The sequence below is a fragment of the Anopheles funestus genome, chromosome 2RL (assembly GCF_943734845.2).
Source record: "Anopheles funestus chromosome 2RL, idAnoFuneDA-416_04, whole genome shotgun sequence".
NCBI classification, from domain to species: Eukaryota; Metazoa; Arthropoda; class Insecta; order Diptera; family Culicidae; genus Anopheles; species Anopheles funestus.
In genome coordinates, this window is record NC_064598.1 from 96,979,955 (window position 1) to 96,996,245 (window position 16,291).

The window sequence follows — 16,291 nt, forward strand, 5'->3', positions numbered from 1 at the left end:
CCTTCTGTTCTTGTTGTAATGTATTCCACATCAAAATCCGTTGCTAATCTTTTCTGGATCAAATAAAAAAAACCATTCTCGATTAGTTTACACACAATTCAAAACGGCGCAAAACAAACACAAAGACTCTCGGGTAAAGAAACGATTACGTTAAGTACGTCTAACTGCTGCAGACACACCATTTGCAATGCATTTTGGCAAGTGCATCCATTGAGGTGAGTGCATTTTGGCGAGCTAAAAATAATCATTCCGATGGGGTTTTGCAGTTTAGTTGAGATGGGTTTTTTTTCTTTCTCCCTGTTTGGCAGTTACCATTGCACCGAAGTAAGCTACGATCGGGAAAAGGAGAAAACGGCGGTTGCTAACACCAACAGCCTACTACTGCTACTACCTACCTTTGCTTCCTTGTCTTCACCAGTAGCACATTTCATCAGTATCCCAGTACGTCGTGACGCTCGTGTGTTCTGCTTGCAGAAAAATTTGTATTCGATTGTTTTACTGCAGATTCAGGTAAGCGAAACGATGTTGCGATCCGCTAGGATAAAGTAGCACGTCGTGAAGTTATAATTTCGTGCGGTGCAATGGAGTGCAGTCCAAGTTCCAAGTGCAAAACGACTCGCAACTACCCTTTATGGATTGCATAAGTCGAACGGTTCCGAACGTAATTCTCCACTGCATCTTTACATTGCAGTGAGCAAAGAACCATCCTCAATCATCATGGGTCACCATCCAGAACCACCGGTTATGATTTCGGACAAGCTGCCGGAATCGTTACGTAAGAAGATGATTACGTTCCAGGCGAAAAACGAACTGCCCGTCTTCCTGAAGGGTGGACCGGCGGATCGGATCCTGTTCGGCGTGACGGCTTCCCTGTGCGTTGTCGGTGTACTGGGAATTTTCAAAATGGTCTACGATCTCGGATTCGCCAAGAAGAAGGCTTAAGCCAAAGGTTACCGCATTGTTCATGTTCCCGTTGGTGATAGTGATAGTTGCAGTTGGAGTGAAGATGGAAAACTGAATAACATAAAATTTGTGTTTAATTCCCAAAAATGTATAAAACATGTTTTTCGGCGTAAAACAGGAACACGGAAAGAACCGTCTCTGCGTTGTTCCACGCACGCCTACACCTTTCCGTCCGCTTGTCTCTTCGGTCCGGCCATTATACGAGTTCCAGTTCGTAATCGAAGATTCGGAACGGAGAACCTCTCCCTTATTAATTTATCCTACATAGTTATAGACTAACGCGTGTTAAGTCAGTCTGTTTATCCAATTACTTCTCTACATTGCTTGAATGGAGCTTCTCGATGGAGAAGGACAATTGTTCCAGCTTTTGCACCAGCTTCTTCATATTGCTTTGCGCCTGCAGCTCGTTGTCGGTGTTCGGATTGTTGCTGCCACCGGTAAATGCTTCTGTGCCAAGGTCAAAGTGTAGCTTCGCCAAACTTTCCTGCTGCTCGCGGATGCTCGTCATCTGCTCCATCGTGCAGCCGGAACCTTTAAACAAAAAATATCACCAGATTATAACAGTAGTCCGTTTTCCATAGCTTTGCATAACACACACTGCTTACCGAAAGCTTTCAGTTTGCCCGAATGGAAATCCTCCAGCAGCCCCAGCAGGGCCCGTTCCATATGCCGCACGTCGGGTACCTCTGATATAAAAGAATGATGTTTTAATGGACGGGATGAGAAATTGTGCGATTTTGCATTGAGCGTTATAGAGCTGCCCGAGGCAGACGATACAGGATTGACGCTAGGGTTGTTGCGTAGTTTTGTGCCTCCACCACCACCACCACCCCCTATACCACTGCTTGAGGGCGAGGGTAACGAATCTGGTGGCTTAGGGCGTTGGTACTGTGATGGCGGAGATTTAAGCTGGCGCGATACGTTGCTGTTGGGTACGGCCGTTGTGATCGGTCCGTCCGGGAGATTACTACTTGTGCTGGAAGAGGTGGTGCCAACGGTGGCAGTGGTGGTGATGGTGTTGGTGTTTGGAATACCACCGGTGGGTGTGAGCTCTGGCGACCGTAACCAAGCCACGGACACGGACGTACGGACGGACAGGACAGGTAGGTAGTATAAACCGAAATTCGAGCCAAAACGGGAGCAATAAAATTATGAAAAAAGAAGAAGAAAAAACAAACAAAAACAAAGAATAAAAAATGAAGCAGCTAAAGGTACTCAATTAACAAAAAAATACACATGGAACAAAAAGCAAACAAGGGCAATGCAATCACAAGGAGGTAATTGATGATACAAGGCGTATGAATGTGTAAGTGTGTGTGTGTGTCGAAGCGCATTGTTTGCATTGGCAGGATTTTCGCTTCAAACAGCACACGCCTGCTAAGCTAATCTGGATCCGGATGAATGACGTACCTCGTTGGATTTTTTTAGCCTTTGGCTTCGTATCCTGCGCTTTGCGTTCGTTAACGTAGTTGACTTTAGTGGTCAGTGGAGCATCGTTCGCGATTCCTTTCCCCAGTGAGTAGCTGGTGGAGTTTTGGCTTCGGCTAGTTTCGCCACTGGAAAATAGCTGCAACGGAACAACCACGATTAAAGGGACGAGGTCACACTTAGATTACGGTTGACGTCGGCAGGCTTTGCTGATAAGATGCAGCGAATGTGACTCACCTTGTTACTCAGAACGGGTGAGATGGGCGTCTGTACGGATTTTGCCTGCCCGCTCGAGGAAAGGTTTGTGATTGTGTTCTGATCATCTTCCTCATCGTTCGACACTAGCTTTTGGCGTTCCACGGCCGCATCGTCACACTCCATCTTGGACTGGAAAGCCCTCCTAGCCCTTGTCTTTGTCCGCCTGGTCGACGTCGTGGTCGGTGTTGGGTGGAGTTAGAATTGTGCAGACTTCAGTGCCTCGTACACACAACGCAAAACGCGCGAGCGCACATTCAACCTCCAAGCGGCCTAGCGGATGTTGTTTAGAGGCGCATCTTTTTAGATCACAGATTTGGTAGATTTTCTCTAGGGATTGCTTCTGCTACTGGGATACACCACCCAAAACAATCGCGACTTTCGCTTTCGTGGTTTTGATTGGCCTTTTTTTAATCCCTGCTTTATTTACCATCAAACAGCTGTCAAACGTGAACAGCGCACGTCTACAGGGCAGTGCTGCCAGACTTGTTGCTTCGGAATTTAATTCGAACGATTTATTTCCTTGCAAATTCGTTAATTTTTTTACACAAACTTTTATATTAATTTTTTTGTGCATGTGAAAAATAAGGCAAATTGTAGTTTGATAATTGCATTCTGTTACGTTTATTTGTTGTACGAGTTTAGTGTAAAATACTTTAGTATTAGGCTCGCAGCCACAGAAAGTAAAATGGATCTTCCTGTGTGATAACCAGCAGACCTGTCCACAAAACTTTAACCTAGTCGTAATTTAAATCTCTGGCTTACGCACGCTACAACTAACATGATATCACACTTGCACGTTTGCGATCACCCTTCCCGCCGTACCATTTAAACGGGAAGTGTGCTGGATACGGAACTTCGGAACATGCTGCCAAAGAATTTCACCCCACTCATGCCCCCCGGAATGGCGGCCAAAATCATCCACAGCAGCGTTATGATCTGTGCGACGGCAAACAGTACCGTAAAGGCGGTGCTTTGTGCAACCATTGCAAAGTATAGCGTGGCCGTTAGGCAACATGTATAGCTGATCGACATGGCGACCCGTTCCCGGGAAAACATCTGCCGAAACATAGCTCCAAAACCGCTTAGGAAGGAAAAGCTACAAAAGGGAAGTGAGGTTTAGAATGAAGCACACTTTCTCTATTATCACTTTGCACGAGAATCCTCACCTCATGATGAAAAACACACTGCCGAGTGTGTACAGTAGGGCAAACTTTCTCGCCTTCAGTATCAACACGGGTATGTAGAAAGTGGACACGATCATACAAAATATACCCAGCCCCATGCATGTCACGAAGCCGACTATTCGCTGGATTCGAGACTGAAACGCATAAACAGAGTCACGGTTACATTTGGATCACGCTGTGCGGATATGCGAATCAATTTTACCAGCTTTGGGCAACAAGTGTCCTGCGTATCCTTTAGCCAACTATTTGCCTCTGGTTCCTGGTTGCGACCGAACAGTTTTCCAACGAGGTCAGGTGTAGGCAGGGACGGTATTTTGGGCATCTCTAGTTTGAAGTTTTTCTTCTGATTTTCCTGCAACAGCAGGTACTCGTCCAGATCGCGCTTTAAATCCGCCATTCTGTAAATTCGTTTGGTATGTTTTATGTGCCGTAAAACAGGAAGATTTTTCTCCCAAAACACAGATTGCCCGATGATCCACGACACGTATGTTTTGACGTCAACACAACAACAAAACTGCAGCATCGCTCACACGAGTGGATGGTACATTGGAGAAAAATTATTTTATATTATGTGTAAAGAGCTTGTAAGTGAAGAATCATTGCGTGAAAATGATTTGGATAATGGAAATAATAGGGATATTATCAAGAAGATATATAAGTTCATGAAAATATGCATTAAACTTAAAAAAAGTTCCGTGTAGAAGGGCCTATATGCATCAATTTAAAAGGGCCTGTCAAATGTGCTGTCAAAGTGTAGAGAAGCCACAAAAAATCGTTATAATTTTATAAAAATCATCCTTAAATCTAGCCTTAACACAATTATATCATAATTTTGAATGTAAATTGAAAGATTGGTCAATTAAAACTAGTACTTATGGAGCAACAGTTCGTTGAAAAACACTTCCATATGGAAAAAACACAACTCGCGCGGGTAGTATAAACGGGTTTTGTTATGGCGAATAGTTTGTTGTGATTATACATCGCACATACACCCACAGGTTCGCAAAACTTGCAATGGAAAATAGTTGTCCAATAGTCTAGGGCCGGAGTTTCAATCGGTTGAATCCAACAGAACAGAACGAACATTCCGAGGTTGTGTCGTTCATGCTGTGTAAATAACTGAGAAACCTCGTCGGCGTGAAAGAATCGAACTTAAAGTGTTATTAAATAGGTTCCATCCGTGCACCGTGACTGTATGTGATTGGCAGAGCGACACTCGTTGTGTGTGACCAGTTGGCAAAAGTTTTATTGTTTGCATTTGCAATAAGCAGTTGCTTTCATTTGCGCAAGTGATTTTTCGTTCAAGAAAAAGTAAGTGAAAGCATTAACCCGGAACAGTTTCCCACGGTACAGATTTTCCATACAGCGCTGATGCACTGGTCAATGTTTGCTGATTGAAAAAATCGGGGCGTATTTATAACCTCGTATGTACGAATAGTTATTGTTCTCGGGAACGCATGTGGGTCGTTTGAGTCATTGCGCGTCTAGATTGTCGCAGCCCGCATTACTCTACCGCGGGGTTCTCTTTGTTGTAGCTACCACAGTCGAACGGTCAGGGAATAGGTTCATTTCACGTTTCGTTCTATTTCGTTCCAGATCGATCAGATTACGTAGCTCGTTCGTTTCGTAGACACACCAGCAAAAGAATGCCCCGCCAGTACGACGAAGATGAAGCACGTCGTCCTATTCTGCATGCGGACACGGACACGGATGAACCGACCGCGGTCAGCGGATCGTTGGCCCGCCTAGGACGCCCGAGCGATGACGATGAGCTGACCGAGCGGTTGACAGGTTGTGGTGCAACCGCGTGCTGTAACCCGTCCTCGTTTCTGCATCGCTTCCAGGCGCTTATCTTGATGTGCCTGGTCGGTTTCGGTAAGTTCGTACGGCGTCGCAATTTTTCGCCATAATTGCTTCCGACCCGATTCCACAGCTGACTGATGCGCGATTACGCACGGTTGTACGCTCTGTCTATGCGGAGCGGAAGATGGTTCGCACGGCGTAGTATAGATAAGCGCCTGTCAAAGCAATGCGCAAGACGTGTGGCCCGAAGACGGAATGTGTGCCGATCGTGATATGGTCCGTTGGAGGTAGAATCTCGTGCACAGACTGCTGTGGGCGGGTTTTTTTTTATCAAGCAAACATGAGCGGGCTGTCGGAAAGCAACCTTTGCTCTGCCCATTCATTAACGCATCCCGGGGGATCGTTTCTTTCACAGGGTCTTACTTCTGCTATGATAATCCGGGCGCATTACAAGATACGTTCAAATCGGATCTCGATCTTACCACCACCCAGTTCGTGATGCTGTACTCGATCTACTCGTGGCCCAATGTGATCCTTTGCTTCATTGGAGGCTTCCTGATGGATCGCGTATTTGGCATCCGGTTGGGAACGATCATCTACATGTTTATACTGCTGATCGGACAGCTGATCTTCGCGATGGGTGCCACTATCAACATGTTTTGGCTCATGATCGTCGGACGCTTCATGTTCGGGTAGGTACCGGCGGGTGCATTAACCGCAAAATGTTTGACCGCACTGCAAGCGTTCTGCTTTATCTTCGTTACAGCATTGGTGCGGAATCGCTTGCCGTGGCGCAGAACAGTTACGCGGTACTGTGGTTCAAGGGCAAGGAGCTTAATATGGTGTTTGGGCTGCAGCTATCGTTTGCCCGCGTTGGCAGCACGGTCAACTTCCTCGTCATGGTACCGATCTACAAGTACGTGAAGAGTCTCGGCTACCAGGGACACATGTGTACCGGGGTGGTCCTGCTGCTTGCCACACTGACCTGTGTGATGTCAATGATTTGCGCGCTGATTCTCGGCTGGATGGATCGCCGGGCAGCACGTATTATGAAGCGTAACGATTCCGCCCCAGGCGGAGAAGTGGCCAAACTGTCCGATGTGCGCACATTTAAGGTATCGTTCTGGATGGTGACGGTGATTTGTGTGGCATACTACGTGGCCATCTTTCCGTTCATCGCACTGGGGAAGGTGTTTTTTATGCGAAAGTTTGACTTTACGTCCGAGGACGCCAATACGGTCAATTCGATTGTGTACATTATTGCCGCAGTAGCTAGCCCGTTGTTTGGGCTGATTGTGGATCGTACCGGACGCAATGTGCTGTGGGTATTTCTGTCCGTGTTGGTGACGATCGTAGCACACGGTATGCTTGCGTTCAGCTATCTGAATCCGTACATCGGAATGATCACGATGGGGTTAGCCTACTCGATGCTTGCTTCCAGCCTGTGGCCATTGGTTGCGTTGATTGTACCGGAATATCAACTGGGAACCGCATACGGCATGTAAGTATTGAAGGTCAACCCGAACGCTTAGGTATTAGCAAAAGCTTTTATTTCTCCCTTACAGCTGTCAATCCGTACAAAATCTGGGACTGGCCGTGATCTCCATGATTTCGGGCATGATCGTTGACAAGGGTGGATACTTTATGTTGGAAATTTTCTTCATCGGATGGCTTATCGGTATGACTAACCTTCCCAGAGAAACAAACTGTTTTGTTAATGTCTGTCTGTACATTTTTTCTCTCTCCACAGTTTCTCTGCTGGCTACTATCGTTATCTGGATGTATGACGCAAGCAATGATGGTCTGTTAAACATGAGCCCAGCTGCACGTTCTCTTTATGCAAGCAAAACGTAAGATACATTTTACGTCCCTACCAGCTTAACGGTATGGAACTCACATTAATGTTTGGTATATGTTTACAGATTGCAAGGCCGGTCCGGTGAACCGGGTAGGTCTGGTGATATGACGGACAGCCAGGAGCAGTTGGAGCGTGATCGGCGCAGCAAGGATCCGGAAGCGATCCGAAACCGGTACGTGAACCGTGTGCTCGATGGTACACCAAACCAAAGCGATACCGAGCCGTTGATAGAGTAAGGCTAGGTCAGAAAAAGGGCAGGAAAAATTCTTCCTTTAGATGAAAATCCCCCTCCGCCAACAGCAGAGGCTCATTCCGGTTTTGATGGAGGCTGTGTATGTATGTGTGGATGTGCGCGTGTATGTGTCTCTGAATGTTTATTCGTCTACGTATATAAGGACTATTCTTATTGTTTTAGATGTACTTTATGATGGTTATTTTAACTGATACTGATGAGTGTTTGCCGTGTGGTGTGTTTGCCGTGAGATAAAACGGTTCGTATGTGCCGCGAATGGGATAAATAAACCGGGCAAGGTTATTCATGAAAAAAAAGTATTAACCACAGAGAAGAAGAAAAACAGTGATCGGGAACCATTCTTTGGCCTGCTATCTTTATAACCGTGTCCTTTCTCCGTGGTCAGCTTGCTTTCCATTTGTTAGATTGTTTACTACCACATATAGTGCCAATGATGCCAAAAAAACAAACAAACACACCCATAAGCAAGAGAAAAGGGAAGGTTTACAAAATTCACGAACCAAGTTTACAATAGTTGAAGAAGTTGGTATTTGCATTTCACCGTTGCTGCATGTTTTATACAAAAAGGTTTTGGGGCGCTTAGAGGAACAATTTTCCACAGCAATCCACAGTTGCACAAGAGTACGCGGGAGGAGAAGGCGTCGTAAAATTATTGTAGTACGTATTAGTTGGTTATTTGCATCGGTATGATGCTATTTTACAAAAATACACATATCTCAGCCTGGGGCGTATAGGCGCCGGGTCTTCTACTGTGAACTATATGTATCGGAAAAGTGGAAGCAAAGCTAAGGAAAACATGTTCGAATATATACAAAAGTATGGCTATACTAATTGTGTGTTGTTTATTGGGAGAGAAAAGAAATAATAGATTTTAACCGTCAGGTAAATCGTTTCGAGCGATTATGTGACAAAAGGTTCCGTTGATTTCCGCCAGATGGCACTGTTTGAAAAATAAATGCGTTACGCGAGTGCGTTATGAAATTAATCGTTAGGTTTTTAAATCTGTTTGAAAGTGTAACAAACATTTCAGATTCTTGCTCTATTTCAAACGATTTACTCAAATAATTCCTCAAAAGAATTGTTTAATTTGTTTCTCTTCTTTTGTTCATATTCACACAGATACGCACGCAGAAATAAAATACAAATTATAATTATGGAAAGAACACGTGTCCGCTTGCCAGAAAATTTCACCCGCTCATTTCAACATTGTTGAGGTAGGCCGTTAGCAACTGATGATCTCCCTAACGCAGAACGACTTTAATGGAGGTAAAGAACGGTAATGAACGTCAGCCATCCAGCCGTTAGCATAATTTACACGTGCACCAAGCGGTCCAACAACCATGCCATGCCACGTCATCTCCATTGAAAAATCTCATGAATTCGTATGATCGACATTCGTGTTCCACGGCGGGTGTTGCGATCGCGTCCCGTTCACTTTCATTCATCAAAAAAGATGGGGGGAGCATTTTGCACTAGCGAATATGCGTGGAGCGTGTTAATGCAATGCAATGATGCACGCGGTTGCGGGACATACTGTCACAGTGATTCCAAGCGGTTTGCTAAAAATAGGACACCGATGGTAAAGAATTGCGCTCGGTGAATAAGTCGCACTTTGTTAGAATTTCACCCGCTGTTGTTCCATCAAAGAGAACGTTCACTACTTCCTTGTGTGTGGGGTACGGCTGTGATGTGATGCCGAATCTGCGTTGTGCCATACGTAGCGTGCGTGCGTCCCGTACGTACCGTACTTGCCCATGCTGCTAGCCTTCCCGTTGTGCGAAAAATGAATTCTATTATTAATCATTTCTTTTGCCGAAACTATGCATCCCGGAAAGGGTTTTTGGGGGAAAGGGGCAGCTCCGTGTTGGAAACTGACAGAAAGGGTTTGATTCATTCAATCAGGAGTAACAGCTGAACGTGGTGACGAAAGTCGCCACGAAAAGGATGCTGTTGGAGATCTATTTTTAATCGAATTAGAAACATTCATTTGACGTGTGCATGTGTGTTTGATCGGTGGCCCCCCACCCGAAGGAGCGGGTGGGTAGTGAGCCGGGGGGTCTCCATGCATAGTGTGGTGCTCCAAACGGGTGCGATTTGACAATATATTAATCACTTCCTGTATGGTCGCCGAGCTATCGTGCAACGCCGGCAATGAATGGATTCGATTGGAATAGGTACATAGGTATATTCAATAGAAAAGTAAGTTTTATTTTTGCATTATGCACCTTCTTCTGTGCTCTAGTGCATGAGGAGGAGACGTTTGATCGAAACTATTCAATATAAGAAGGATTTGGTGACACTTTTTCTTTTTCAGTTCACTATTTTTTTTTATCACCATATAAAAAAGGCTTAAGACCGAACCAGTAAGACGCTCCATTGCAAAGCTATGTGCAAAACGCCCGGCAGTATGCAATGTGCTGCATTTAATCACCTTCTTTCGTGGTTTTGTGTGCGGTCCAAAAAAGAAACGCGAATCAAAAGTGTCGATAAGGGTGAAATGTTTGCACTGGTATTTTTCTTCCCATGGTTCCGGGGTTGCGCTTAGACAGAGATAGAGGGAGAGAGAGGGAGCGGGGGAAAAGAAAAGGAAGAAAATCCAAATAATTTCCCATTCGCGTGGCAAGCGCTCAATATCCGGTCGGGGGCTCTTAGCAGACGTTAATATTGCACGATGAAGATGAAGTACAAATGTTTTTCTTCCCAAAAACCATTTGCATTACTGGGGCTGCATTTCTTCATCAGTTAGAATAGTTTCTTCTTTATTACCGTGTATGTTTGTGTGTGCCTGATTTTGAAGGTTAAATGATGAATAAAATAATACACGACAAACTTAGGAAAAGCGTCACTTTGGCAGGGGGATGGCAACACACGTGCAAGCTTGCATATATTGTACGCGTATGATAAATGTGTGCACGTTGTTAAGCTCACTGCTACATGGGTGCACAGCACAGCGGTTTGGGGGGGACAATTCAATACATTACATTGCATTACATGTAGAAAATGCATTTGGCGTCTCCATCACACCTTCTGCTTCTACCCTTTAAAAGCATACAGAACAGCAGAAGAACCAAAGCCGAATGCTTCGCCTATTTATTCCTTCGCCAACCAAAGAACACACATGTGTACGGATCCTTTTGCGAAAACCGGGGAACAACTTTCTTTCCCGTGCCGTTTACGTTGAAGGATGCACCACGGTTCCTGCGGGGGCCGGGGGGGGGGGGGGGGGGGTTGATGGTGCGATGGTAACGGTGTGGTAACGACACCAATTGTGTACCAGTGTATGGAAGCGAAAGAACAACCAACCACGCCCCAAAACATCTACATGCTCATGAGCGCACTACCAACTGTACTGTGAGGGACAGAAGGGCGGAAAGGGGGAGCCCTGCGATGGGTGGTAGAGGACAACCACCTCCAGAACAGTGGCAGTTGGCAAAGGAAAGGGAAAATCAATAACATTTACTCCGGGTAGCACACTCGAAGGACTCTCGAATCACGTCGAAACGGTTTGATGGCAACACTGCCGGGGACACTATAGCGAAGTGAAGCCACCCAACAACAGCAACAACAACAACAACAGCACACTGATGCACTCCCATCCCAAGCGGTACGATGCATCGGATGGAGTGGTGGGAAATGGGGCAAAACGCGCATTGAGACAACATTGTCTAAACAACGTCGGTAAAAGGGATGGTTCAACAGGCACGTTCGTTTATGTGTGTGTGTACGAGGGAGCATGGTGGCCGGTTCTTGGCAGTCGTATTGTGTGTTGGGTATCACCGGCTGACATGAGGGAAGAGCCGTGCCATTTCCCGGAAATCAGATGATTCTGAAGTGAGTGAGAGAGAGAAAGACATAAAGAGAAAGAAAGAAAAAGATGTGAGGGGGATGCTATTAGGGGGGAGCAGTAGCAGCAGCAGGATGAATCGTTGATTATCGTGGCATTCATGCTTTTGGTGTCCGCTCTCGCAATACAAGCAACAACACAAAGCACAACGCTGAACGCTGAATAAAAGGGAATTATTGATTTTGTGTGTGTTCCAAACCCCACCCTTCATCCCCTATCACTTACTATCCTTTCTTTCTCTCTCACTCTCTACCTCTCTCTCTCTCTTTCTAACGTACACACATACAGAAGCATTTTGTGCTGTACACATCTCGCTCTCCGTTGCTGTTCGATTGCTGAAATGAAAGTCCTAGACTCACGGGGTTCGGTTTTGGATTCAGTCTCGGGTTTTGTGCATTTATCAGGACATCCCAGGGGTGGTGAGGAACGGGGACAGTATGAGGCCAGGAATGGAAAGCGATGCTGGGATGTGGCCTTCATTGCTGCCCCAAACTCAACCCTGTTTTGTTCTCCCACCCCACTCCCATCTTCTCCCCAACAAACGCCAAAAGCAACGAGATGATGTTTGGCGAGGATAAAAGGTTATTCCATTCGGTGGAGACGTTGTACGTATTGGAGTGGAACCGAGTTGTCAGAGCGATGGCGAGAGGGAGAGAGAGAAAGAGTGTGAGAGAAAGAGAGGGGTGATGAAAAACTTGAGCTACACCAACAAGCACGGTATACCGTACCGTGGGTCCCTTGTATACACATTGAATTGTAATGAAAATAAACGCTCCGATGTTATTTCTCTTTCGGATCCATCCCCCCCCGCCCCTCTCTCCCATTTCCCGGGTTCCCCCCGGGCCCACTAAAACGTTGGTGTTGTCTTTTTTTCTTTCTCTTTTCTATTTGGTTCGCTGGTGCCGTGACCAGGATCCAGGAACGACGACTCGAACAAATGGGTTGGTGGTGTCCTTCGAAGCCTAGAGTTGCAGTAAGGTGCAGCTGTGACGTGGAAGGGTGCAAGTAGGAAGGAGTGCGAGGGATGGGGAAGGGACAGAAGGGTGGTATTTATGGTACAACGATGCTGTTGTGTGGCAGCTACCGGTGCACCATCGGGATCCAACCAACGAACAAAACGAACCGAGCTCAGAGAAAGGAGCCAGATTGTGTGCTACTACTGCTATTGCTGCTGCTGCTGCTACTGCTTGCTGTTGTATGTGCATGAAAATTCGCTTTTGTGGGAAAATGGTGAAAACGAGAACGCATTAAACATATAGAGGGGGTGTATGTAAGGGAGAGAGAGCGAGAGAAAGCGAGAGACAACGATTGTCAGGGAAAACAGGGGAAAATAAGAATGGGGAGAAAACACACTGTACACACAAAGCCATTTCCCTTTCTTGATCCTAGCAAGCGGATGATGATGATGGTATGGGCTACTGGGGGTGGTTTTAGTAGACGATGCTGTTATTGCCAAACGACGACGACAACGACACACAGACACACACACACACAAGCACGGTTGTTTGGAATGTGATTGGAATGGAGGAAGGATGCTGTACAATGCATCGCTACCGTACCAAACAGTCCGACCGACCCGTTGAAGCTTTGCCTTTGTTCGTATTTGTGTGTCCTGTGTGTGTGTGGGATGGAACGGTGGATGTTGTGTGTACTTTTTTGAACGAACGGATGGTGCTTTGGGATGCACACGGAGCACACAAAAGAGCTGACAGTGTTTGAATTGGACGGTGCTCGGGCCGGTGACTGCTTTTTGCTGGGTGCTGTGAAGCTGGGTTTCTTGCAGGATGCGCTAACACGATGGCTATTTGTTTGGCACGATTTCGAGCGGAAAGATAATGAACAGAAAAGCTCATTTTCGCTACGAACACCAATGAATGGTTCTTGGTGGTGGGATTGTATCGGAAGTGAAGGTGGCATCACTGGTTAGGTTAGTTCAATTAAATAGGAACGTAACAATTTGAAGCGAATAATTGCAATCACCACAACATGACCAATGTTTTCATTTTAAAGAAGCTTTTACATAACAAAATTTTTCAAGTCAGACATAACAATGTACTGTCAAATAATAGTAAACAGTAAACATCATTTTGTTGAAATGACATTTCTGACAGTGAGTAGTAGTATTCAAAGCCTACAGTTTGACATTTGGCTTTTTTAAGGAAATATTTATGATAAATTCAACGACAACAAAATATTTATAATTCGATCCTCTGGGTGCAATTCTAAACCATACAGGTATTTTTAACCGTCTAAAAACAACTTTCGCGTGCTGAATTTCTATAGAGCAGTGTAATGGGTTGAAATGTCTATGGAAAAGAATCCCATAGAAAACTTTTCTCACGAGGTGATGGACGGTCCAGTCGAAGGCTAAATCGTTCCCAGGATATAAGGACGGTCAAGCAGGGGATGCAAAAAGGGATAGCACTAGAAAGAGACATATGCCCCACAGGTAGGATTCAGGATGGAAGTAGTGCAATTGGAACGAGCAAATAAAGATAAACACGGATGTTGGAGAATGTAGGTACTTCCTTTTCAAAGGAGACAAATAATAGAATGGAACACTTTTGAAATATATGTTTTCTTCATTTATATGATAAGAATTATATTTCTAACCAAGCATAGTCGCTCACCCGATCTGTAATGTTTGCACATTGAAATGATCGACAACTCGCCATTGTACATTGTACCAGCAACAAACCTACCCGTACGCAACAATGTGTTAAACCACTGTTTACTAACAAATGGTTCACGAGTAGCGATCCGTCCGAACGCCATCGTGACGGCGGGTTAACAAGGCATCATCGGTTCTTATCATCGGCAAACACGGTCTGACCAAGAGCACGGTAACTCGCGCACATTATTCAGCACACTTTTTAAACAATCGTTGTATTCCCTTTCTAAAAGAAAAAAAAAAACGAACGAGGAATCGTTGGCTCCGGCAAAAAAAAGGTCGAAAGGGGCAGAAAAGAAAGCAATTGATTGTATGCTAATCGAGATTGTAATTGCCGGTGGTGTAAAGAGCACTACTAGAACGGATGTCCGTACGGTCAGTTAACAACAGAACCCATTCGGAGCCTGCATCCACGTGAAGATTGCACCTGCGATAATGCGAGGCGCTTTAGCTCGGAAAACCGGCCAAGTCAAGTGGGACGATGGGTCGATAACGATTTGCACGCCGAAGGACCCTTTCGGATGGAGAGTTATTAGCTATGAAGAGATCGTTAAGCTTACACACGTTACCATTGCGTACGTAATTGATATTAAATCGCTTAGAAGCTTTTATATCGTCCGGTCGGTCCATTCCCGGCCGGTATTTAGAGCAAGCTTAGAAGAGCCTTTTATTTCTACCATTAATTAAACCGATAGCACTTCAACACATTAGTCAAACCACCCATCGGGGGTCCCATCGGTAACCAGCCGGTTCACGTTCGATTGTGGATTGTGCACCAACAGGAAATTAGGAACAGGTGTGGACAGTTTTTATATTTAGCTCGTGTTCCAATTAAAAATATCACATTAATTCTTTCAACTCGCTCGTCTCGCAGCCGACCGGCGGTAGAAAAGCCGCCTCTATTGCGTCATTGGGCTGGATCCTCCCCACCAGATGGGGATCGTCTGCGCGATAGATGGGGAGGATTGCGATGAAATAACACGCCGATTCCAATATCGGGACAATCGGGTTGGACATTGGCACGACTGGCTCGACATTGCATATTTCTTCCTGTACGATCGTCGTCTTGGATCGTCGAAATGTGACACGGGGATTTCTACGATCCGAGCATCGCTGTACGCGATGGTGCAGATGAATGAATTACCAGCGTGGCTGGGCGTATATTTGGTTGGTTTCGGAATAGTTGCGCATGGGTGACATATTTAGAAGGCAAGAGGTAATAATGCAAGGCGTAATGGTATGGAAAAGTATTGCAATGTTTTAGCAACGAGGATCCGGACGTATACTTGGGGGGACTTAAGTTTGAAGTAGTTATAAAACGATCATATTGCTAAAAGGAGAACAGTAGTCTTGTGGTTCTACGTTCGGTTTTATGTACTGAAAGTTCCTAAAATGAACGTCCTCTACATCGAACTATCTTCTATATGTCTAATGAACATAAGGTTAGTAAAGCATAGTATTCAAGAATATTCTTCCTGAACTTCCCATTTTCCTCCTATGAAATACCACTTTTCTCCCTAAATGACCATCTCTCTCTTGGTGGATTAGCTCCAAGAAATCTCACTAGCGATACTCATAGCCGAACGTACACCGATGGAACCAGCACAAAAGGCGAAAAGTGTCGCCCGGGTGTATGTTTCGGTATGAAAAATTAGACGATCTGTACATCAAAACATTACATGGGCCACAGGACCGTCTGCACACCGCATGCATTCGCTCGTTGCGCGTGAAGATTTTCCCGTGTCACGGACCGATCAGTGTGCGTGCGTGCGTCCGTGCACGCCGGTTGCGTCCCGATGCGCGTAGGTAATTAAATGACATTTCCGGTTCAAGCGGACTGTGAATTATGAATGGCGAATGGCGATCCTGCGTTGTGCGCTGGACGATCAGTGGCGATCCGATACCGCAAGGCAAATGTGGCGATCGGCGAGCAAACTGATGAAACCGGCAAAGGGCGGTTGCGTATGCACCGTTTGTCTTCCGTGATTTCCCGTCGACGGGTGCCCTCTTTCAACGCGTTTAAATCGCT

General features: G+C 45.6%; 4 protein-coding genes across 5 annotated transcripts; 2 read left to right on the forward strand and 2 right to left on the reverse strand.

Annotated features, from left to right (window-relative positions):
* Nucleotides 1-308: 308 nt before the first annotated feature.
* Nucleotides 309-1,050, forward strand: LOC125763619 (cytochrome c oxidase subunit 7A1, mitochondrial). The gene is made up of 2 exons (XM_049426971.1): nucleotides 309-510; nucleotides 692-1,050. The coding sequence occupies exon 2, from the start codon at nucleotides 718-720 to the stop codon at nucleotides 940-942; it is 225 nt and encodes a 74-aa protein (XP_049282928.1). The 5' UTR covers nucleotides 309-510; nucleotides 692-717; the 3' UTR covers nucleotides 943-1,050.
* LOC125763528 (coiled-coil domain-containing protein 28A) lies at nucleotides 1,020-3,113 on the reverse strand. Of its 2 annotated transcripts, none has more exons than XM_049426802.1 (4): nucleotides 2,629-3,113; nucleotides 2,374-2,530; nucleotides 1,569-2,015; nucleotides 1,020-1,494 (listed from the first exon to the last, which is right to left on the reverse strand). In XM_049426802.1, the coding sequence occupies exons 1-4, from the start codon at nucleotides 2,770-2,772 to the stop codon at nucleotides 1,271-1,273; spliced, it is 972 nt and encodes a 323-aa protein (XP_049282759.1). In that variant the 5' UTR covers nucleotides 2,773-3,113; the 3' UTR covers nucleotides 1,020-1,270. The 2 variants fall into 2 exon arrangements, with proteins under 2 accessions (XP_049282759.1, XP_049282761.1); XM_049426804.1 differs by having other exon boundaries at nucleotides 1,569-1,649; nucleotides 2,629-3,112.
* Nucleotides 3,114-3,246: 133 nt separating this feature from the next.
* LOC125763575 (uncharacterized) lies at nucleotides 3,247-4,441 on the reverse strand. The gene is made up of 3 exons (XM_049426887.1): nucleotides 4,036-4,441; nucleotides 3,816-3,967; nucleotides 3,247-3,745 (listed from the first exon to the last, which is right to left on the reverse strand). Exons 1-3 carry the CDS (start codon nucleotides 4,354-4,356, stop codon nucleotides 3,475-3,477), a joined length of 744 nt encoding a protein of 247 aa, XP_049282844.1. The 5' UTR covers nucleotides 4,357-4,441; the 3' UTR covers nucleotides 3,247-3,474.
* Nucleotides 4,442-4,559: 118 nt separating this feature from the next.
* LOC125763453 (major facilitator superfamily domain-containing protein 1-like) lies at nucleotides 4,560-8,578 on the forward strand. The gene is made up of 7 exons (XM_049426668.1): nucleotides 4,560-5,144; nucleotides 5,430-5,708; nucleotides 6,052-6,328; nucleotides 6,403-7,137; nucleotides 7,202-7,314; nucleotides 7,387-7,486; nucleotides 7,559-8,578. Exons 2-7 carry the CDS (start codon nucleotides 5,480-5,482, stop codon nucleotides 7,728-7,730), a joined length of 1,626 nt encoding a protein of 541 aa, XP_049282625.1. The 5' UTR covers nucleotides 4,560-5,144; nucleotides 5,430-5,479; the 3' UTR covers nucleotides 7,731-8,578.
* The last annotated feature ends 7,713 nt before the right edge of the window (nucleotides 8,579-16,291 follow it).

Coding starts and splice junctions, on each gene's coding strand:
- LOC125763453 (XM_049426668.1), top strand. CDS start 5,480: ATGCCCCGCCAGTACGACGAAGATGAAGCACGTCGTCCTATTCTGCAT. Junction 6,329..6,402: donor GTCGGACGCTTCATGTTCGG/GTAGGTACCGGC, acceptor TCTTCGTTACAG/CATTGGTGCGGAATCGCTTG. Junction 7,138..7,201: donor CTGGGAACCGCATACGGCAT/GTAAGTATTGAA, acceptor TCTCCCTTACAG/CTGTCAATCCGTACAAAATC.
- LOC125763528 (XM_049426802.1), bottom strand. CDS start 2,772: ATGGAGTGTGACGATGCGGCCGTGGAACGCCAAAAGCTAGTGTCGAAC. Junction 2,531..2,628: donor CACCCGTTCTGAGTAACAAG/GTGAGTCACATT, acceptor GTTCCGTTGCAG/CTATTTTCCAGTGGCGAAAC. Junction 2,016..2,373: donor GGCTAAAAAAATCCAACGAG/GTACGTCATTCA, acceptor TACGGTCGCCAG/AGCTCACACCCACCGGTGGT.
- LOC125763619 (XM_049426971.1), top strand. CDS start 718: ATGGGTCACCATCCAGAACCACCGGTTATGATTTCGGACAAGCTGCCG.
- LOC125763575 (XM_049426887.1), bottom strand. CDS start 4,356: ATGCTGCAGTTTTGTTGTTGTGTTGACGTCAAAACATACGTGTCGTGG. Junction 3,968..4,035: donor ACACTTGTTGCCCAAAGCTG/GTAAAATTGATT, acceptor TATGCGTTTCAG/TCTCGAATCCAGCGAATAGT. Junction 3,746..3,815: donor AGTGTGTTTTTCATCATGAG/GTGAGGATTCTC, acceptor TCCCTTTTGTAG/CTTTTCCTTCCTAAGCGGTT.